Source organism: Tyto alba, unplaced genomic scaffold (genome assembly GCF_018691265.1).
Source record: "Tyto alba isolate M040663 unplaced genomic scaffold, T.alba_DEE_v4.0 Super-Scaffold_20000042, whole genome shotgun sequence".
NCBI lineage: Eukaryota > Metazoa > Chordata > Aves > Strigiformes > Tytonidae > Tyto > Tyto alba.
In genome coordinates, this window is record NW_024881293.1 from 11,113,338 (window position 1) to 11,136,097 (window position 22,760).

The 22,760-nt window shown below is 45.8% G+C and overlaps 1 protein-coding gene and 1 long non-coding RNA gene across 4 annotated transcripts; one reads left to right on the forward strand and one right to left on the reverse strand.

The window, feature by feature from the left end:
- The first annotated feature begins 93 nt into the window (after positions 1-93).
- LOC116960129 lies at positions 94-9,567 on the forward strand. Of its 3 annotated transcripts, none has more exons than XR_006165494.1 (3): positions 94-505; positions 3,342-3,504; positions 8,134-8,329. It is a non-coding gene; the product is annotated as an uncharacterized LOC116960129 (long non-coding RNA). The 3 variants fall into 3 exon arrangements; XR_006165495.1 differs by lacking the exon at positions 94-505 and adding an exon at positions 568-734; XR_004406222.2 differs by lacking the exon at positions 94-505 and adding an exon at positions 8,453-9,567 and having other exon boundaries at positions 1,429-3,504; positions 8,134-8,341.
- On the reverse strand, positions 3,592-22,294 carry MAU2 (MAU2 sister chromatid cohesion factor). Its single transcript, XM_032986740.2, has 19 exons — positions 21,980-22,294; positions 21,878-21,895; positions 21,581-21,646; positions 20,790-20,885; positions 19,035-19,129; positions 18,477-18,504; positions 17,846-18,001; positions 17,160-17,306; positions 16,600-16,690; positions 15,819-15,922; positions 14,707-14,784; positions 14,090-14,155; positions 13,703-13,786; positions 12,926-12,975; positions 12,605-12,682; positions 12,057-12,168; positions 11,365-11,455; positions 9,575-9,702; positions 3,592-8,202 (listed from the first exon to the last, which is right to left on the reverse strand). Exons 1-19 carry the CDS (start codon positions 22,067-22,069, stop codon positions 8,128-8,130), a joined length of 1,653 nt encoding a protein of 550 aa, XP_032842631.1. The 5' UTR covers positions 22,070-22,294; the 3' UTR covers positions 3,592-8,127.
- Positions 22,295-22,760: the final 466 nt, after the last annotated feature.

Genomic DNA, 22,760 nt, shown 5'->3' on the forward strand with positions numbered 1-22,760 from the left:
GACCCGCCTCGCGCCGGGTGCCCTCCTCCCTCCCTCCCCTCTCCTCCTCCTCCTCCTCCTCCCCCCTCCCCTCCCCGTGCCAGCCCCGCGCGCTGCCGCCGCCGCCGCCGCCGCCGGCGCGGGGCTCCCGGGGGGTGGCGCGCGCGCCACCAACCGTCACCTCCTCGGGACGCCCTTTTCCCGCCCACCCCGGTTGCTAGGCAGATTTTGGCAAACTTGCGCCCCCGCGCGCGACTCGCCCCGCCTCCTGCCCGGGCCTTTGGGGGTGTGGGGGGTTTTGGGGTTTTTGGTGTCTTTTTTTTTTTTTTTTTTTTTTTTTTCTGGTGTCTTTTTTTTTTTTTTTTTTTTAAATGAGCTACGGACGGCAGCAACGCCCAATGAAACGCGGGGGTTGCCCACCGCTCTAACCAATCGCAGCCCAGAGCCCGCCCTTCGGCCCGCCCGCGTACTAAGCGGTGAGGAAAAGAGGCGGGGCGGCCCCTCTGATTGACGAGAAGCCTGGCCAGTAAGTTCCACGCGGCGTGCGGTGCGGGGGGGAACGGAAGCCAATGAGCGGCGCGGCGCACGGGGAGGGGGCGTGGCCTGAGGCCGGGCTGTGAGGCGAGGGGCTCGGCCCCCCCCCCCCCCCCACCCTCACGCACCGCGGCGGGGCCGGGTCCCCCCCTCCCGGCACCGGGAACCCCCCCGGCACCGGGAACCCCCCCGGCACCGGCATCGCGCCGAGGCCGACTGAGGTGATGCGCTGCCCGCGGGGAGGGGCCGGGGCCGCCGGCGGCCCTTATCCGCCCGCGCAGGCCGGCCTGCGGCCTCAGATAGGGGCCGGCGGCCGGGTCGCTGCTCCGTGAGGCGGGGCGGGGGGTGCTGGCGGGTCGCGCCTCACGGGGGGCGCCTCACGGGGGGCTCCGCCGCCGGGGAAGAGCCCTCGCGGTCTGCGAGCTGTCCCCGCGGGGCGGCGGGTGGGGGGAGCGGGGCGGGAGGCGCGGCAAGCCCCGGCAAGGCCGCCGCGGGGTTGCGGTGAGTCAGCCCCGCTCCCCCCGCCGAGCTGGGTCAGGGGTGCGCAGACGTTTTCGTGCCATCGGGCCGCGCCTCTGCCGGGGCTCCGATACGATCTTCCCCGCGGGAGCTGGAGAAAGGGATGTTAACCCCCTCGGCTGCGGGCGCTGGGGAGCCTTTGCCGCCTTCGGGGGTCTTGCGTGGGGCTTGGCGTCGCCGCGGGTGGGATTATTGAAACCCACCTGGTCCAGCCAACGCGGAGAAACGGGAACAAAGGAATTAATTTATTAACTTTCCCCATGAGACTCCCTGAACAACTGTATTCATACAAAAAAATGTCTTCTGAGCTGCCAGCTTGCAACCTGCCTTCGCTGGCTCTGACATAAGTCTCGGGACTTCTTATTCAGCAGTTTTAGACACCTGCAGGTGAGCTTGCTCTTAGAAGGAAAAAAAAAATAAAATCTTGGGTGAAGCAAGTTTATAATAGAGGATAAATAATGTGACGGGAACTGCCCTTTATTTATAATGCCTGCACCCATCTTTTCATCAATTATTTTTCCACATACAGGTTATTGTAGGATTAGATGCAGCCTCATACTGGGTTATTTAGGTGCTTGTTTCAAAAGAGTATAAAGCAAGATAATGCTTATTATTTTCATTTGTAATTGTTAATAAGTCAGCATGCTTCCCATTTTACTAGGTAGGGAAGTGGAAGTGAAATGCACAGTCAAGGCTTTTGCAAGAAAAGAGCAGCAGAAACAGAGCTGGAATCCAGGCCTGGTCCCTCCTGCTCCAGCACTCCTGCTCCCGGAGCGTGTTCAGCCTATGGTCAGGAAAGTTCCACCACGCTCAGCTTTGCATAGTCATTTGCCACTCTAAATTGAAGAAGATTCACCATTTCTCTTAACAACTTTACATAAGACTGAACACAAGTTTTCTTGTTATAAAGTACCTTCTTCCACCCTTTGTACAAGAGAATTTTAGCTATGAATAACTAAGGGTTAATAGCACAACTCCAAACCAGTTGTTCCTCTGATTAATGACTTCTCCTAAAGCACTAAAAGCCCCCGGCTTCACCTCAGGCCATTTAAACCCCTATGGTTAACTACCAAGGGCTGGATCCTTCTGAAGCTGATGCTTTAATCCACACACTGGTGCCTCTCCATTTGCTGTGTCATCGGGAGAGTTTCAGAACAGGTCTAGCTCAAGATGCATTTTATTACCTAGAAGCTAGGTAGTGTTATTTCCAGAAACCTCTTCAGTAACTTTTTTCCTTGTCCTGGTTGGTCAGAATTTTACCGAGGTGACAGCAAACTTTGCTGTCTGCAGAGGCAGTATCCAGTAGTCTGAGCAAACACTAGCAGATCTGTTTTCTCCTTTATGTTTTAAGCATGCGATAAGCTGAATAAAAGCAAAAATACTTGATGAAAGAAAACTTAGTCGCTTGTTGTGCAGCAGGCTGGCATTTTAATTCTGCTTTGCCAGCTCAGAGCGAGCTTCTACACAGTCAAATAGCAGATGTGGGTCTAGATCTATTAGGAAAGTACCAAACTTTTGTACCTTTTGCTAATATATTTTAGATGTGTTTCACGTGGAGTTTTGCCACTAGGTATGTGCTCTGCGAGGACCTGCTTCAGAGGAGATTCCAGAGTGGGCCCCGACAGCAGGTGAACACGGCAGAACGGAGCGAAGGTGACAGCAGCTCAGGTTATGCCAGATGCAGGGTTTTTTCTGAGGATGGAACTGCACATAACCAGGGGAGGGAGACTGGAGTGTCAGCATAGCTGAGGCTTATTTTTGACAGAAACGACAGCTGCTGTTTGGGTTAAAATTTTCATATAGCGAGGAACTTGTTGGAACAGCACCTACTCGGCTTCTATGATGAAATTCAAGGGACCAGCTTAGCAGCTCAGGTGACATTTTGGAAAGGGACTGTCTGCAGTGAAGTCTTAAAATTTTTCATTTCTTTGAAATTTCAGACAAATTCATCAGTTTTCTTCTTCCTTTTAAATTTAAGCTATAAATGGAAAAACACCTGCCAAAAAATTTTGGGAGAAAAGACACAAAAAGCAATCTTCCATTAAACCAGAGCCCATTTGTGAAGGTCAGATACACTCAACATCCTTCTTGACTGCACAACCGCAGTGAGAAATACTTCTGTCCTAGACCAAGTAAGAAAAAGTCCAGGTGTTTGACGGATCCCCAAAAGCTGCGTTGCACCCCAGACACCTGCCAGGGTTCGGGCTGTCACCGGAGCAGGTTCCCAGCCCCCCTGGGCCATCCCCAGCGTGCAAAGGCGAGCAGGCACGCGGACGGCTTCAAGCAGGAAATTCTGGTTCTCGTTGCAGGCGGGAGCCCTCGGCCGGGCTGCGGGCAGAGCAGCGCTCTCTCCCTGCTCGCCGCCTGCCCCCAGGACCCCCAGCGCTTTTCATACACCAGCTAGCACACACCGCCCGCCCCGCAGCCAGGACGGGGCATTAAACAGCTTCTAACGCCCAGCCGGGCCCTGGGGTAAGTCACTGTTGCCACATAAAAGGCGTCATTTGTAGGCAGGATTGCCTGCAGATCAACTAAAGGAATTAGTATTCTACAAACTGCTAGAAGAAGTAAAATTAAACTTTATTTAAAAATTCTTCTAATATAGAAAACGAGAGGAAACAAAGGCAACAAAGTAATGCCCCGGTTCCGTCTCATTACATGAGTTACTGTATTTACAGCTTCAGGAAGGAGCACGGGCAGAAGGTACAGGTCCTGCTACTTATAGAGAACTACAAACACTTAACAATACATTGTACAAACCTGACATAACATTTAAAGGTTCACTGCAGGAAACAATTAAATACACTTGCTAAGACAGACAGTAGAAGAGCACAGAGGGGTGGTGTTTCATCCTGATTTCTCCAAGTGTTCTGTACAGCCTAAACTACCGCCACGATTTCCTTCTCACTCACCACTGTGGCAAGAACTGCTGCACATCACAGAAACGGGTTTGTTCAGCATGATTTGGAGAGGTCAGTAATCTCTAAAGTAACACAGGGACATTACTGAATTCCTTCTGTCGTTAATTTTACTTTCTGGAGACTTTGGGAAAAACTGAATAAAATTCAAGCAGTGACGTAACACGGAATACATTGTGCTGGACTCCACGTGTCCACGGGCAGCATTGCAGGCCCTAACGTTTTATCAAGGTCAATTCTTGCTCGTGGTGTCACCGTGAGTGCACATACTGGATGAGGGGGGATGAAGTTCATTATTTTATCTTGTTTTAAATTCCCCAACCGCCAGATTGATCTAGATTTCCTGGGTACGTGGGCCTTTCTGATGTTCATAGTGTAGGAAATGAAATACAACAGGCAAACACTTCTTCAGACTGCATTCTCTATACATACATAAGTTTTTACACTATCTACAAAACAGTGATTAGATGCTTCTGTGTAAGTTCTTGCTACTCATTTAAAAATACTAGAGAAAAAACTGTACAGTTCTCTAAATTACATCTTTAGAAGAATAATTTTTTTTAGAAGTTCATAAAAGACTTCATGTTTGTTTCTATAGAGAATTAAATGATTGGACAAGAAAGATTAGAAATAGGTTGTTCAAATCAAGTTGGACAGACCAAGCACTTAACAGAAAATTATTTGTAAACTGTAAACTTCTAGTTTTCTGTTCAACTTTACATACGCATTCAAAAATTAGGAAGAACTTCAGTTATGAGGTCCTTGTTTTAATCTCTGCTACATACAAAAGATACTGAAAAGCAAAAACTATTAAATAATTTAATATACAAGTGTAGTTAAAAAGCACTGTACATTGTAACAAATGTACATTGAATTTTAGAGATAGAAAATCACCAAGTTATTTTCAAATTTACATGATTTGTGAAATCCTGTGATGGGAAGAGGACTCTGGAAACAGAGCAGAGTTCTGGACTCCCCAGGGCTGCGGGCGAGCGCGGCTCCGCACACCGGCAGAGCCGCGGCAGAGCTGGCTTCCACCGCCGAGGAAATCCCAGGTTGTTCCTCCTGACGTTCCAAGTTCAGCTACCAGCTTTAGCAAATGGTTCCTGTTCAAACCTGAGCGCACTTAACAGCAGCAGCAAGCAGGCAGCCTTCCCTCAAGTACTTCCTTCCCTCCCGAGAGCAGACGGGCGAGGGATCGGAACTACAGAGCAGCCTGGGTCGCACACAAGTACCGACAACGAGAAGCCAGAAAATTGCCACCGCAAATCGCTCTCCCACAACAATCTGCAGCTCTGCAGGTCCTCAGGCAGCAGGGTAAGGTCAGGAGATGCAGCTACCTGGCCATCTCATGTTCTGCAAAGTGCTTTTCTTAAATTCAGCCCAAACCACAGCTCTCTAGAGTTGGGATTTTTTTCTTAATATTGCCTTATAGAAACTGTGCTTTTTTGGCCAACATTCAAAGCAGTTTATACTTGCGATGGGCACGTAATCAGTTAAATAAGAGCCTCAGATTGGATGACAAAAAAAGAGAATGCTTGGATTACCTGAATGGGACTCCAGCAGATTTTAAAGTACGTGTTTTTCAGTCATGAGTCATTCCTCAGCTGCTAAGAGCACTGTCAAGAAAACGGCCGTTGCATTTAGGTGCTTAAAAACAGGCACTGAGTTCTTGCAACTCAGTGACTTATGGAGGGAACAGCTGAAGCGCAATCTACTTCCCATACACTTAAAAAAAAAAAAAAAAAAAAACCAAAAAAGGGGAGAATCCTAAAAAATAGCCTGTGGGTTATCAATAGTCCCGAGGTAGGATTTACCTGATCATTCCTGATCAGAATCCAAGCACACGGCAGCCGTTAAGCTTAGGAAGTTGTTCTGTCTCTAACAGATGCCTGCAGCCCACCAAGCTGCCTCAGACCAGCAAGTGGAGCGAGCATGAACCCTCCCTCCTTCTCCTCCTCCTCTCACCACGCACTTGGGGCCCCCCGGGCTGCCAGCACAGGGACAGGCTCCAGCCCCCACAGCAGAGCCGCAGCAGGCCGGCCGTCGGCTCGGAGCCATCGAGGGGCCAGGAGGCCGCGAGAGCCGCGTGGCAGACACGCAGCACCACCTCAGCGAGCAAGCGATGCCCAACGGGGTCCGTCTGCGCGGATTCTCCCTGTATTTGGTGCCTCCAAATCCCCCGTACGCTAACTCACAAACTTCTTTCCTATTTTTTTGAGTTCTAAGGGAGACTTCAAACAGCACTGAATTCTATTCTTGCAAACCCAGCAATAAAACTCTCTCCCTGTACCAATATTGAGGCCGTGTTTCCCTCACAGGAGATTGAACAGTGCCTAAAACATACGTGGCTGCTGCAAGAGTAAATGTCTGCGATAAGGACCTAAATCAGCATCACATGTCCAGCAGAGGAAACGTAGAATCTTATTTTGCTAATTGGACAAGCACTTGTCCGTCCTCTTAATATCCCTCAGTGGTAAAAACTGAGGGCTTTGAATTACAAAAAGCAAGTGTCTTTGTGAGCTGTTGCTGGACAGGGGACAAGACTTTGAAAAAGAATGACCATCAGGGGTTGGACTAACGATCATTAAGGTCCCTTCCAACCCAAACCATCCTCTGATTCTATGATTAAAGACAGATTCCACTGTATTCCTTCTGCAGTAAAAGTTCTAAAGGTTTGAGGGGCTCAAGTATTTCCTCTACAACATTCTCCTCCTCCCTCAGAAAAAGAAGCAATCACAGAAAGCCCTATACAAGTAATTTTTCTAGCAGATTCCTTTTCCCTCCCCCTTTTAAGTTGGGAGATAAATATGCAGAGCTACCAAGAGAGAAAAACACCTTTATTCAGCCCCATGAACCTCGCAAGCTTTACACAGCACTATGACGGACTGGCACGGATCCTTGCTATAAAGCTGCTGCTGCTGCTTCATGGAATTAACAACTCTCACACTGTTTTCTGCAGAACAAACTCGGGCCTCATCTCTCCTGTTCTGAGGCAGCTGCTGAGGCACGGGCAAACGCAGTGAGAATTCACAGCTGAAGAGCTCAAAAAACTGAGATACAGCAAAACTAACACAGAGAAGTTTGGAAACATTCAGTTTTTGCCAAAGGCAAGACTACAGTTTAGGTTTTTTATCATAAGCCTCTGGCTTATATGGGATCTGGGTTTTAACCACCTAGTTTAACTCTGACTTGTAAAAATCATTAAGGCACAGACGCTGCCTTCCCTTGGTGAGGGGCTGCAGTAAAGATGCAAAACGCCGTTTCCCAGCTGCCTGGGGCCTAGACAGGAGGACGAGAACCTTCCTCCCTCCGTACAAATCATGACAAAGTAGCAGAGATGGAGAGAGCTGTGGTTCTACCTGACCCTGCACGGGACCGGCCATCAGAGCCTGGAGATCAAAGGAAAACCCTCACAGGGACAAGGTGGTGGCACATTGTCACACGCTCATGAACCCGGGAGGTGGAACCTGCTCCTCTGACAACGCACCTCTGCTCCGCTCGGCCTGGAGCTCACACCCCCCCGGCTGCAACCGCCCTGCCCCTCGCAACACAGATCTCACCCATCTCCCCCTTACCTTCACCGCAAGGCTACGGACAGCACCGGCAATGACTTCCAGACAACGAGAAGGAAAGCATGTTACCTCAGAAACTAAAGTCCAAACTTGAGGCACCCTACAATCAATCATGATTTAATCCAATTGTTCCCAGGAGCGGAAGGGTGCAGAAAACATTAGAACTGGCATGCATCATACTCCAGGGAAGGTCTGAGTATTTAAAATACAATTGGTATTCAAAACTGCATGAGTCCTCTTCATTTCCTGTGACAATTTTTAAAAAGTAGATACCTAACAATTTAAGGAACAAGCGTCCTTTGGACTAAACCTTAATTCTCAGTAAGAGGAAAGCAGATTAAAACCAGTAGGTATATACACACTAGCTGTATATTCACACACATTATGTAAAAGCAGCTTAAAATGCCCTTCTCACTCCGCAGGTCTATGAAATGTACGTTGTCTTTATGCAATCTGTTTCCTACAAGGCCCTCGCTAGAAGAGGAATTTGCTGCCTTTTCTTTGAAGAAAAGATTTTGCATTAATTTCTTTTTCTCCTTTTTTGGCATTTGTTTTTTGTTTTCTTTTCTTTTTAAACACACTGTCCTGATAGTTATTCTGTTTCACAGGAGACTGGCCAGGCTGGTGGTGGGTCCGTTCTGTGCCTGGAACTGTACAGGAGGTGGTCCATCTGTCCACTGAAAGATAACAAACAGCATGAAAATCCTCCAGCCGCTGCCTGGGGAGGGGAGGGATGGCAGCGAGGCCAGAGGAAGGAGCTCGCCGTTTGCTACCTTGAGATAATTAAAGATTTCATCACCAGAAGTTGCGCATCAGGTTTGACTTTGTTTTACGTGCGTGGAGCTCCCGTCATTCCAAACCTAGCTGGCTCCCGGGCTGAATCCAGGGCCGATGGCAAGCAAGCAAAAGCATTTCCTGCTCTTACAGGTAAACGTCTGACTGTCCCAACACGGGAAGCCACGACTTGCACGGATGAGGGACCTGACTTCGACGTGTTTGAGCCACGACACGCTGCACTACAGCGTTTTCAGAGCAAGTGAAGCCTCTGGTCCACACTCATTTCACTACTAAGATATTTTTCTCTCACATTAGTCAAAAATCTTCTAAAACGGGCAAACTTGTTTCTTCATCTTCCTCCCCCCTCCAGATTTTGAATCCAGCATTGATTATGCAAACGCCAGCAATGGCGGGAGCACTGGCCCACGGCCCACGCTCGGGTGGAGGCAGGCGTGCGTCTCCACACTTTCATCCTCACAGGTCTCAGGGTCCCTTTGCGAGCAAAGCCAGCACATGGCATCTTCCTATTGGCCTTTTTCCGCCCCCCCTTTCTTCTCCCCAGAAGGGAACTTTGGGAAAAAGATGTCACATTCCTCACATCTCACGTTCCCATTTGGACGTTATTTCAGTCCAGAACATTAAATAGTCTTAGGCTGTTGCTGAGATGCAGCTTAGTAAGCCATTCTCTATCTTTAAAACAGCCTTAAAAATGTTTGACAGGAAGGATGTCAATATCTGAAGCCCCCAGAAAGTGGAACCTTAAGGCAATGGCTATGCAGACATCAAATAGTGCATTAACTGGAAATTCAGATTTATACATAAGTATAAAGAAAACCAACTTAGGAATGTTAAAGTATCAGTAGAAATTGTAGTTTTAGCAGTATATGAGAAAGCATTCCCCAGAACAAGGCAGGCTGGATGACCTAAACATTAAAATTAACCCTGAGAACATAGCAAGTTTCTTTTAAAGGCCAATAGTTGTCACCAAAATGAAGTGGCTACCTGCTACACAAGCCATTTAAAAAAAAAAAAAAATTCTGGTTTACCAAGAAAACACTTCTAAGAAACAAAGACCATACCCACCAAATAACCTTTATAAAAACTAATTGAGTCACATTTCCTTTTCCTGTTATCAGTCCAATTTAAATACTGGGAAGTAGACTGAATTTTGGCACATTACTGAGAAGTGTGCTCAGCAGAAGAAAGGAATAGTAAAAGAAAGCAAAGTTTTGCCTCAAAGCTACTCATCACCGCAAGACGAAGCTCACTTACCGTGATTAGATTGTGTTCTGGAAGACTGCATGCTTCAATGTGGTCCTGGAGGAGCTGCTGTGAGAAGTTCTGATGCATCTGTGCTGCCTCGTGTGCATCCATGGCGTTTCCACAGGCTTTGTTCAGGTCTGAAACACAAGAGCATCGTGTGCTCACCTAGAAACACCGGCTGTACTTCTATTTTCAACTGACCAGCTCTCTTATCGGAAAACACCGTTCCCTTTATGTGATGACTGAATCATTTAAACAGCCAATATACCAAAGTCCCATCACTGCTTTTAGATTATCACCCCTTCTAAGAGAAGGGGGGGCATACGGGCACACGAAGCCTCCCATGTTCCAACAGCACTGGCAGTGCACATTGCAAGATTTGCTCTTAAGTTTCCAACTATTAAAAATAACATTACAGTGGCCCTAGATGGGGGAAGCAGACGTCCCACTCCAATAAGCCCCTGCAGAGTTTCTGTTTGGATTTTTAGTTTCCAGCACCATCTAGTGGGAACAGCAAAACCTCGCTAGTTCATCACTGCAGCTCCAGGATGCAGCAACACCCGTTTCGGAGGTCAAGCAACAGGTTTTTTTTTGTGTGTGTGTGTGTGTGTGTGAATCCTTGCTTCTGGGGGACTACAGAAGCCTGCTGCTTTGCATACACCAAAAGCTGATATTAGTGTCTTGTTTTCTGTGAGGTTTACTCACAGGTATTAGCTCATTCTGATTTAAGACTGGTAACCTACCAAGAATCACCATCCCAGCTATAAATTACAAGCAGCACAGTGCTCCAGGACTGGGACGCTGCACCTCCTATCGATGAACACGTGGTTGTATTTTGTTACTCCTCATCACGCACCTTTTCTTCAAGAGTAGTTAATTAGTTCTATAAAGGAAGCTCTTAGCAAAAATCAAAGCAGAACAAAAACTGCCTCTTGCTGTTCCCAGGCTGGTGGATACAAGTGGAGGGAGCAGCAGCTGAACAGGGGGTGGCGTTTCATCTATGGTGGGTTCATCATTGTACTATCGGCATGTTTTGTACGCGAACTACTACTTGGAAATGAATAAGGGAAGTATTTCAATTGCCTGGAAGGGGTTTTGTAGCAAAGGCAAAAGCAAAGCAGAAAATAAGCCTGGCCCACAGTACTATAAGCGTGGTGCTCTGTGAGTAAACATGACAATTTAATATAAATTGAAGCTGCGGGGTAAGTTCTTGGAAAAAAGGATAGAGTTACTGCTTTATTTTCTAGTGAGAGCAAATCAATTGCAGCATTAATGTTGACGGTCTGCCAAGAAGCTAGTCAATATTTGAACAAAGCATCCCAGGGCCTATGTAAGTCAGATTAAACAATATTTATGTATGAAGTGTTATAATAGTCTCTTATATTTATTAAAGCCCCTACATAGAAGCAAAGCCTAAGTGAAACTTAATCAAATGTTTACTACAAATGGAACTGCAGTCAAAGGAAAGCAAAGCAGCAGCAGAGCAGATGCTGCAGGGGTGAACTGGAGCCCTTTCTGAACGGTCACCAGCTCAGGCGAATCGCGAACTGGGGTCCAGCAACAGCAGCAGCAACGCGACCGCTGCCTCGCCCCAGTCTCACGGGGCTGCTGGAGCTCAGCGGGGCAAGACCCCTTCCCACCCCAGGCGTCTGACAGCCCCCCCCTCCAAACACCCAACTGGAGTATGACAGCAGTGCCAGAGCTGCAGATCAGTAACTGGAAGAACCCTCTTGCACTTCTAGCAGTATTTTGTAAACCCTCGCCGCTTTCTTGCGGTACCAGACCTTTCCCTAACTTACCTCTCAACAGAGCTGAAGACCACAGCTGCACAGACATATCTGGTATCTTGCTTGCAAGCTGCATGGCTGGTACTACCATATTATTACTTTCCTGGTGAAGAGCAGATATCAAAACAAAACGGGTATTTTTCCCCCCCCTCATGAATACACATTACATAGAGATGTTCAATTTGTGCAAAAAAATTGTCTACTTTAATTGCTGCCGTGTTCTAGCTAACAAGTGGAAGTGCTTAGTGGGACAATAACCCAAACACATCGTATCTAAAGCTGCCTGGAATTATGCCCTGTCCTAGGAATTACAGTGTCTATGTTGTGCAAGATAATAGAAATATTTCATGCATTCTGGCATACGGTGAGAATTAAGGAGCTCGTACCCACAATTCCTTCCAAAACAATCCAGTTGAATGATGTTATTTGTCCTTTATTCAGCTCCTTTGTTCAAGTGATTTCAGGCATTATAGAAACACACCCTTCTAGAATAGGCTTCAAACACTACTACTTTGTTAAAGTGTTATTAAACATGCAAATTACAGCTACAGAATTATGTAAGTCAATAAGGTGCCAACTTTCAGTGGGATACCAATAAACAAGCATTCTTAAAATGAGATTAATTTCACAAAATGTCCTGATTTTCTTTGGTAAATGAGAAGTCAAACATTTACACAGTAATACCAGAGACGGTGAAGGCTTACCCTGTGATTCCCTAACACATAGAATATATGACCCAGGAGTACGAGAGAACACGCTGTTAATCGATTCAAGTCTTCTGCATTTGACATTTTCAGCGTCTCTCGCAAAAATCGTCTACCAAAAGAGAGCAAAAATGAAGCGTTTTAAAAACTCCAGTACATAAGCAACATCATTAAGAACTGAATCAGTCCAACTGGCAAATATCAGCCTTTAGGAACAAATGTGTGCTGCAGGTGACCTTAAACACTTAAGCTTCACTCCCAAACCTCACCTGTCATTTAGCAAAGAATGACTATGACACAGGTCCTCCTTTGAAAAGCTTTTCTTTCAGATGTGCTGCTGCAGAACGCTGCACAAGTATTATTAGCATTCAGAACTAAAGCTTCCTGGTATTTCCCCCTAAGTAAAACAGAAGGCTGACTAAATCCACGGGGAGAAGAGCTAGCAGGTTTGAAAAGCAAGGCCTCAGGGTTTTCATTTTTATCTTAAAAAGCTTGATTCAGTTTCTCTTTTTTCCCCCAACCTTCCAAGCGCGCCGATTTATACTCACTTTGCCTCGTTGTATCTTCCTTGAAAGAAGGAGAACAGACCTCGGATGTAGAAAGCTGCTGCTCGAAGACAGTGAGAGCTACGGACAAAGCAACACATTGAAATCTAGGCATTGCGCAGTGATTACATGCATTAGACAGATTTCTAGGAATTTGCCTAATAATCAAATCTCCAAACAAAACATTGTATCTAATGCGTGGTCAGAACTTCTGCCTTGAAAAGAAGTTGATTATTTTGTTTTCTTTTAAAAAAACCCGCTACAAATCCAGTATTACCATCACCAGTGCAACATCAGCATGTAGATAGTTTCTGGAATTCTCACCTCACAGGAAAATTATGGTCTGGATTTATCCTTTCCAATAAGCTGTAAAGCTACAAAGTGGGAGGGGAAAAGAAAGATAATCAGTGTTTCTCACACATACAGGCTTTCAGTACCGACAGTAAGTGTTGTTACAGGAAGCACACACCAAATCACAATGGTGCAAGTCACCAAACACTCTCAGGTTTACTTGTACTGGTTAGGTCAGAGCACAAACGTTCCAATATTAGGATCAAAATGGGCATGAAAACTCCTAAAATCAAGTTTTATACAAAATATGCTCCCTTAGACTTTATAAAATTTTCTATATAATGTTAGTGTTTCCTCAGAAAACGTTTAACTGTTGTACCTAATGGAGTTGTTCAAGACCCAAATGAATGCTGTAACAGTTTTCCTATTTAATGAAGACTAGAACTCAACTACACACAAAAAAAATGGCCTATTTCTTAATTATTATTTTTACACTCTCAGTTTTTTAACAAAGTCCTGTGTGCTTGGTGAAAAAGTTCACAAGAAACCTGCAAGCACATCTCCCAGTGCTGCAGAGAATTCTGAGTTCGATCCAGAACACTCTGCTTCGGTGGCCTGCAGCTAGGCCAGCTGATGCCACTGCTCCTTTAACATTAATTGACACTAGCCCTGATGAAGGAGCTGCCTGGCTGCCAGACAAGACACAGCTTTGCAAAAATGCTCAGAAAAAAAGAATAATCCAAGCCCAGTAGCAGTTTTCCCTCCAAGAAAGTTCTGACTTTTAGAACTAACAGTCAGAAGCCAGCTTACCTCTTGATGCCGGTTGCCTTCCCTGATGTACACACTGGCTAGGTTTGTCACAATAAATGCCCACAGCTCTTGATGTGTAGTGAGCTAAAATAAACAAGACACCAACAGCAAAGTCAAATACTTCAGCACCTAACACAGAATTTGCTCACCCCATAGAAATCACCGATTTGGTGTCTGACATTTTGCTACTAATAAATCCTCCTGACCTGAACTGTGATCAGCATAATAAAAAAAAAATACAAAACCCAAATGAACTAGTGCAACTAATATAGACAATCTCCAGATTTCCCTTCCAACTTCAACTGTTGAGTGACCCACACAACAACTGCAACAGGCCCATTTCCACACTGAACATCCATAGTAAATAGTTTGGGAAGAAAATCTTACCCTCAGTGCTGTAGTAAATTGTGCTTCTGCATTGTCCATGCAATTAACAGAAATGCAGTAGAGCCCCTGTAGAAAACATGACATTTCTAAGGTAATGTATAATGTAATTATAGCAAGCTGAGAATGTAAAGAAGAAAGGCAGGCACAAAACCACAGAAATATCAGGATATTAGCAGGAAAAAAGATAACCAGCACTACTTAGTTTTGCTTGACTCTGGGAAAATAAACACTTTCTACACAAAGTCCTTCAAAATAATATGCTCCTGTAAAAAATGCCCCATGTATCTAAAAAACCCTGTTACAGCAATACTACATAAATTCCCTTTACACAATTCCCACAACACAGTACCTCAGACGTGCACAGTATAAATCTTAGGTATTTATAACTATCATGCTACATGTCACTTATTTTAAATAGGGATTTAAGCCTTTGACAGGCTCAAGTAACACTGGGTGTGAGTGCCGACAGCAGGACTGGCAATCGATAACATAGCCCCCACTGCTCAGCAGATCTTGCTGTTTGCCTCTCTGTTCTCATTAGTTACTGGTGAGCAGTAGGAGTCTTGGATGCAGTCTTCCAAAGTGTCAAAAGTTTACTGCTAATCACGGACACTTACTAATAGAGTGTGCAGCTGGGCAGCGTGATTAGAAAACAGTCTGGGAGACTGTTGGCAGAGCTGACAGACTTGTGAAATCTGTTAAGAAAAAAATACAGTATTTTAAGATAGTTTTTTACTTTTTCTCCATTTCATCTTATGCTCTAAAATCCACCTACTTGCATCATACATGTCACTCTGTTTCAGCGATTGGTTCAAGAATCCTAAGTCATGCTCCCAGGTGAAAGCGGAGGCTAGACTCGCCTCCAGCCAAGGTACACACACCACTCAATACACACTCCTCCCACACAGACACACACTCCAACTGCTTTTGAATTATTTGCTTTGCAGCAGCTCCACCATATGGTGGCACCACCTGCAAACCTAAGTCACAGAGCTCTTCTGACACACTCAGAATCTGAGTTGGCATGCAACAGAAAAACTGGAATTAAAATCTTCCACAGGGTATGTGCTTGTGATGAGTTTTATAAGCCAGAACCGATGACTATTCTTCTAGCAAGCTAAATTTCCCCCCAGCCCCCGAGCATATTCAGGAGAAGGCTGACAGCAGAGGTTGAGATGATACAGCAGCATGTCCTATAAATAAGGGATGGATGAACAGGATTTAAAAATGACTGTGAGAATGGGAAAAAAGTACAGTTCGTTCTTGCATTAAATAACACTGTCCCGCTCTTCCTCCCCCCCAAACTATATAAGAGGAGGAAAGGACAGAAAGGCAAGGAACCTTCAAAACTGAGAAGTACTTGTACAAGACAGGAATGCTAAGAGGAAGAGTTAAGAGCCACTCTGTCATGAATCTGAGGGAAGGGGAAAAGACATCAGGGTTGGACTGCAAGGTACAATCAGGAAGGTGTCACTTGTAGCCACTGATCAATTACTGTTGACTCTACAAGCTCCAAAGTCATCTTAATATTTAAGAGGAAGCTCATTCCGCGGCTTCAGAGTTGCAGTATCTTGAGCACCATTAGGCCTGACTTTATCTGTTAGCAGTTTAGCACTGCTGGAATCCCCATCTGAGCCCAAGCACCTTTCTCAAAACTGAAACTCCCATGTTTTAAAAGCAATCACTGCATGCATCCACAACTAGGGAAATGATGAAAGCCCATTTTTACCTCCTGCAGTGCTGTGGCTTTGTGTCCCGTGACAAGCCGACACATGATAATGTGTTCCAACAAAATAACTTGGAATGATGACAAGATAGGACTGCAGTCCAACACTGAAAAGGGAACAAAAGTAATTCAGTAAGTGAAGTTAAGACAATATTAACACGCTAACCATGCAGCCTCCCCACACCCAGTCAGCTTCAACTGCAGGTGGTTCAGCAAGACTTCAATACAAAGACCCTGTGGAAATCTTGTGTGATGTATTTGGCTGGACCACCTGGTGTCAGAAGAGTCAGCAAACTGCCCAGCTCCTCTTCCATATGCCACAGGAAGGATGGCACAGGTTTAAAAAGCAAACAAAAAACACCAACAACAAACCAAAAAACAAGAAAACCTCAAAAAAAACACCAAACCCACAATGCCTGAACTGTCAGGAGCGGGAACCTGAGCACCAGTTAATGAAAAACTCCTTGGGAACACACGCTCATTTTAGAGAACCAAAGGCCTGGACAATCAAATACACAATCAGAAAGGCTGCATGACAATGCATGTACTTACAGCCCCATTTACTGAGTTACAACAAAAAACCCAAAAACTTGATTTCTGTATTCAAAGTAACTATTCAGTTTTAAAACAGAGCGAAGTTCTTAGATGCAGCAAAACCAGATCGAGAGCAGGCTGTCGCAGTGAGCTAAATAAGGTTGCTGTGGTTTGGTTTTGTTTTAATTTAAATTAGCAACAAGTAATGGAATCTTGCAGCATCATCTCAAATAATAATCCGTATCCTTACTTTTTAGCTTCTCTAGCTGCATGAGTGCTTTGTCTGTGTACTTCTGAGCCTTCTCCAAGTATCCTGCTTGCATGGAATGCATCACTGTCACCTGCCAAAAAACACAGGAAAGATTTCAAAAAATTATCTTTTCAAAGAGGAAAGGTCTGGAAGTTCACACAACTTCTCAGCTACCAGGTTTTAAAACTAACTTTTGACATCGATCAGGAAGATAATCATATTCAAAAAGTGTGGAACTAGTTTCAGGAATTTGAAGTCATAATTGTTGCTCTGTTGGTAAAAATAAGCCACCACTGCTCTACTTCGTACAAGTTAATGTGATGCTATTTGGCTTGGATATTAATAAAGTTACATTCCAGTTTCCAGACTTCTTGCACAGCCTCTTCAAATACTGACATCACTGAAAGCAATAGTCTCACAGATGCTGTGGCAGAATTAAACTGTCAGTGTAACATAAAGCAGCATATGGTCTGCAGAATCTATCGCTGCTGGCTCCAAGCAATTTTTAACCAATTCCTCATTAATTAGCAATATACATTAAGCCAAAAAGAGCTTCTCACCAAGTAGACAAGCACACACATGTGTTCCTTGGGCAGCCAGTGAAAGAGATCAGCGGGGTTGCTGGGCAGAATTTCATCATCGTGCAGCGTGGATATGGTCTGGATGCACTGCTGAAGCTGTTTCAGGCATGGTTTCACACTTTTCACCTGCACAAGACGATTCACATCAGACAGAGCTGCTGCAGTCCAGATGCCTGAACATTTACTTAGTTGGGAAAACTCTCCAGGCAATAAATAATCCCCACATTCAGGAAATTAGTCTGTGCATAAATCACAATGCTAGCACGACAGAACAGTGACTACTTTAGGCCTGTTTCAGGATTAACAACAATCAGCCCTTCGTATTTGCATATATGACCAATGGACGCTCAAAACGTTTTTTCAAAATCATACAGAAAGACTGTTATCTCCACCAACATTACACAAAAGCAGGAGTGGCCTCCATGGTTATAAGCATATCACAGTAAACATTTCCTCAGGGAAGAAGAAATTAATGTAATTTCTTCACTCCTCGTTTCATTTGTGTTTAAAATCTACAGAAATTAAGTTTCATTGACAAAAAGCAGAGTGCAGCAAAAAAAAAATCCCCCCAAATCACCCCAGTGTAATAATTAGTTACTTCTGAGGCAGAACTCTTTTTCCCCAGTTCTCATAAGGGAACTACAAGAAGCACAACTCGCACGTACCTGCCCGGCATCCAGGTAATGCGTGACCTGCAGGACTAAGAAGAATACGCGTAACGACTCTTTCTGGATGGGGTTTCCTTGCCAGTTTTCAACTATCTGCCCACAAAGAGTAAGGAGAGGGTGCACCTCCTGCAGCTTTCGTTCCATTAGAAGGAGCTGTAATTTAAAGAAAAATTCCTTATTTTTGTGCTAAGCGATTTAAAGACACAGAGGACCACAGCAGAGCCCCAGGTACATTGATCTATTTAAAACAAAAACAGACTTAAAGGCAACTTATTGCAAGAGCACCAGCCTCTTCACATGATCAGACTTTACATCCCTAATTACATGGGCTCCAGTAACAATTTGCAGTTATCCTTTTTCCTTCCCAAAGTCTCCTAATTAATAAAGGGGGGGAAAAAAAAAAAAAAGCCAAAACTATTCACAAGTATCCTGCAGACTTATCCCAGATATACTTTCATACTGTTCTTGCTCACATGAACAAAACAGAATATATAAAGCACAGGTTAGCATGCAAGACACCTTAAAACAAACAGCCTATGTTCAGGCAGGTTACATTCTACTGCTCTGTAACTTGCATTAGACTAGTTAAACAAGTAAATAGTTTATTTTAAAAGTACATCCAACTTACCATCCCCTTGCTTAGCAGAAACAGTGCTCTGAAATGAAACAAAATGATGTCATACTCAAAAAAAGTTACTTAAGCCACAACTGTATATAAAAACCCCGAGGAAAAAAAAAATCTGCCATTCTCCCCCTCAACAATAGACAAAAGAGAACTAAGGAACCTGCCACTGAAAATGCATTTAAAAGCTAGATGGACCAGTTCAATCATTGCCCCAGGAATCAAAATCCCAGCCTCTCAGGTTTGTATCCAAGCTTTGGACAGTTCCAGTTACAATAGTTTCTAAGGTCAAAGCAGGCTACTGGGAAAACTTTTGCTGATAAAGACAATAAACAAAGTTCAGTTTGAAAAAAGACTCTCCAGAGTCTTAGTGGACAGCATTGATTTTAAAAGAAAAAGAGCTGGAGAAACTCTCAGATCTACGAGAACACTCAAAAACACTGGTTTGCCTTTAAAACTCACATAGCAATCAGATCTCTAAATAAAACCAGAATATCTCTAAATAAAAGTTAGAGGAAACAAAAATATTTTCTGTGGGAATGGAAGAAAGTCCAGGGAACTCACCTCGTATATTCTGATCCTACCACCCGAGCATATTCTGCTCCAACTCCGAGAAGGTCACATGCAGATACTAAGTCTTTTTCAAGTGTATGTAGTTGCTGAAAGGAAAAAAAGGCCTTCGAAGATCACCGTTTTCTTTGTCAATCTAATTAGTAATTTTTTAAAGTGGAACTACTCCTGTGCTTTACATGTGACAAGTTCTAAACTGGTACTTGTTAAACGTATCATCTGATTTTAGATGCATTTTCCAGGAACACCTGGCATTCTCAAAAAAAAAAAAGCCTGTAACATTTCAAAGAAAATGTCTCAGCCCAGTTTCATACCACGCAAAGCTGTTATAATTCATTAAGATCATGTGCAGATCAGATCCCAACAGCTCCAATATAACCATGGACTGTTACACTGAAGTAACCAGCACAGAGTGTGTTTTCCAGCAGAAAGAGCAGAGAAAGTCTGCAAGGTACAGTGCAGGTGATGGGGAGAGGATGAGGCATCTCAGAGCAACTCTCCCTCCCTGCTGCCTTTTGTACCTTCTCCAGAGTTGGGTGGAAAGCCACACAGTTGTAGAAGAGCAGGCACCAAGGCAATGAAGCACACGAGCCTCTGCGGTCAAGCAAAAGCCAGAAAGGAAATACCGCACAGAAGAGAAATCAGCAAAGAATGTCAGGCTTTGAGGAAAGATCCCACTCAGAGGAAGGCACTGAGAAAAACACTTAAGCTTCTTCTGAGTACTCAGGCATTAACTCATTGCAAAGTAAACATTTGTCTTTTAATCGATAGGAAAGTAAGGCTCTCCACAATTCACTGTTCCTAAACTACACAAAGGAGCCTGGCAGTGCCTTCTCAACAAAGTTGGTCTGATTGTTTAAGCTCATTGGGAAGGGAGGAAAGACAAGTACAGGTGACTATTAAGACAGGCTTCAAAGATAAAATTGCTCCCTAACTAGCTCTCTGCTGCAGAGCACCTGTGAAGAGCAATTAACTCCCTCAATTCTCACATTAAATACCTCAAGCCTCTTTAGCAGCAGAGATGCATAACCTGATAAAATAAGGGGGATTCTTCAGCAGTAACCTGCTTGTTCCACTGATCAGTTAGCTTCCTGGATACAATCCTGACCTAACGCACTGGATGACTCAGGAAAATCAACACTTTACGACTAGCTCCACAGCTGAAGACTGTAACAAATGTTAAACACTGCAAATTCCAACATGCGTCCGTTTATTCCTATAAGCAAAGACGGTCTGACCTGTGCAGCTCAAGCCACACTTGAAGCATATTACAGACTAGGAAGAGTAATGCTGCTTGGAGGCCTCTGGACCAGCTGCCTTCCCCATCCCAGTTCTGCTCTGTGTGTTAATTCAGTTGAAAAAAATCAAGCAAACACTTCAGGTTCACAAACTCCAACTCCAACAGGCTTTGAAAGAACATTTGCCCTTGCAAGCTATAAAGTGGATTTCATTTTGCTCTGCCTCTGAAGTTGTGTGTTACTAGGGCCCACAGAATGATCCTTGATGCCTTCTTCCCTAAAAAGCAGGCCTTGAGCCAACCCATAGTCTACCAATATATCAGTACCTTATAGGATGAACTTTTCTTCTTTTGTCTCTCCATTAGCAGCAATGATTGGGGAAAAAAAAACCAAAACAAAACCGAAACGAACCAAAACCATCCAAGCTCTTTTTAAGAGTACAGATATTTTCTAGCCCTTTTCCCAGTCACAGTGCTACAGTATAACATGGTTATCAATACAAATCACTTACTGCAAGTTGAAAAAGCAATCTACAGTGCCAGTACGGAGTCTGCTGTGAAATCTGAATGGCTTTGCGTAACAGAGGTTTTGCTGTATCCACTGAATTCTGAAAGAGAAACATCCGCCACAGTCAACATAAAAAACAGGCTACCAGGAATTTCACCCGTAACAAAAAAGACTTTTAAACTAGTGGTATTATGTGTTGATTCCTCATTAAAGTCTATTAGGTCAGGGAACCTTAAAACATGAAAAGCAGCAAAACCGAGTATTTAACACCCAGGCCCGCACATCCCACACTTGACTGAAAGTCTGTTCAAAAGTATTAGCTATTTAACTGCTTTGGCCACTATTCTAATATGTGATTTTTTCCTGCATGTCAGAGAAAAAGCAAACATTTGCTTTAGAGAAAGTAAAGACTAGTTAAGACTTCTCCGAAGAATAAAAATAGCCTAGGAACACAACAAAAGCCCAAGGAAAACCATCTACTTCCCTCCCTCCCCCCAAATTAGCCTGTCTTTGTCTAAATGAGGGCTAACAAAATGCTTTGGCCAAGTAAACTTCCTTTGCTGTGCAAGACCTGCATTGCAATTCCAGCAACAACTTCCACGATAAGAAAGCCCAGAAGTCTTTCAGGCTTACGCTTTAGTACTCTATTTTTACACTGCAGTTGACCTCTAGAAGTTTCACAAATCCTATTACTAATAGCAGTATACTACTCTGAGACCAAAGAGACACAAATTAAATGCAGCCCTGCAGCCTCAAGACACCCGACAATTTCCGAAGCAGTCTCAGCGCACTCACCTCCTGACAATACAGTTCGGACAGAAGGCTGGCTGCCTCGAACTTAACATCCTCAAACTGGGGAATCTAGCAGCATCAGAGTTAAGTAAATACTAAACACTGTCTGCAAAACAGCAACAGCCCAACACCCAAAACCCCTCAGCTGGATATATGTGTTAGGAAAGCAGCCCCCAACCATGGAGGGGGATTAAAAATACCAGCTAAACCCCCATCCCCAGGCGCTCTCTCTGCGGAGGTGTTTTGTTATCAGAGCCCTCGCTGCGCCTCTCCCCGCCCGGGCAGCCAGGAAAAGGATACTTGCTGGGATATCAACCACTGCAAGAGAAGACAGCGGGTTAGTCTGCAACCACCACAGGCTGACAGGGCCCCCTCCCCGCCGCCCCCCCTCCCGGGGCTCACCGCCTTCTCCAGGTGCCCCCGGGCCTGGTCGCCGTTGCGGGTGTGGTGGTAGAGGACGGAGCCGAGCTGGAGGTGGGTGCGGGCCTCCATGCGGGCCGGGGGCTTGCGGGGCAGCACGGCCTGCAGGCAGTGCACGCAGAGCCGCACCTTGGGCGGGCTCGACGTGCGGAAGTGCTCGGCCAGGCCCAGCAAAGCCAGGTACCAGGACTCCCCTCCGGCCGCGCCGCCGCCCGACCCCGACCCCGGTGCGGGCCCAGCAGCGCCGCCGCCGCCTCCTCCTCCGCCGGCACCCCCACCGCCTCCCCCGCCCGCCTCCCCGGAACCTGCCGCCCCGCCCGCCGCCGGCTGCGGCTGCTGCTGAGGCGGCGGTTGCTGCTGAGGGGCCGCGCCAGCCGCGGAGCCCGTCGCGCCCGCCGCCACCGCCGCCATCTCAGGGCCGCCGCGACAACACGGGCGGGAGGGGAGGGGCGGGGCGGGGGCCGGGAGCGGCGCGCGGGGGCCGACGGGATATGAAGTCCACCCCGCCGCCGCCGCCGCCGGGCGGGGGCCCCGGGGTCGCCAATGGGAAATGGCGGGGCGCGCGCGGCCTCACGGGAGTTGTAGTCCGAGCGGCCGCAGCCGGGCTGTGCCGGGGAAGCTTCGGGAGGAAAGTGGCGGCGGCGCCTCCCCCTTCTCCCCCGCAGCGAGGCGGTTCGCCCCCCTGACCGGCCCTCGCTGCCGCGGGAGGCGCGGGGGAGAGGGGCGGAGGCTTCCCTCTCCCCCCTCGGACTACATCCCCCAG

Excerpts from the sequence above, each read along its gene's own strand:
- MAU2 (XM_032986740.2), bottom strand. The coding sequence starts at position 22,069 with ATGGAGGCCCGCACCCACCTCCAGCTCGGCTCCGTCCTCTACCACCAC. Across the intron at positions 15,923-16,599 it reads GCAGCTAGAGAAGCTAAAAA|TGTTGGACTGCAGTCCTATC; the intron begins GTAAGGATACGG and ends TTCCCTTTTCAG. Across the intron at positions 8,203-9,574 it reads CAGAACACAATCTAATCACG|TGGACAGATGGACCACCTCC; the intron begins GTAAGTGAGCTT and ends GTTATCTTTCAG.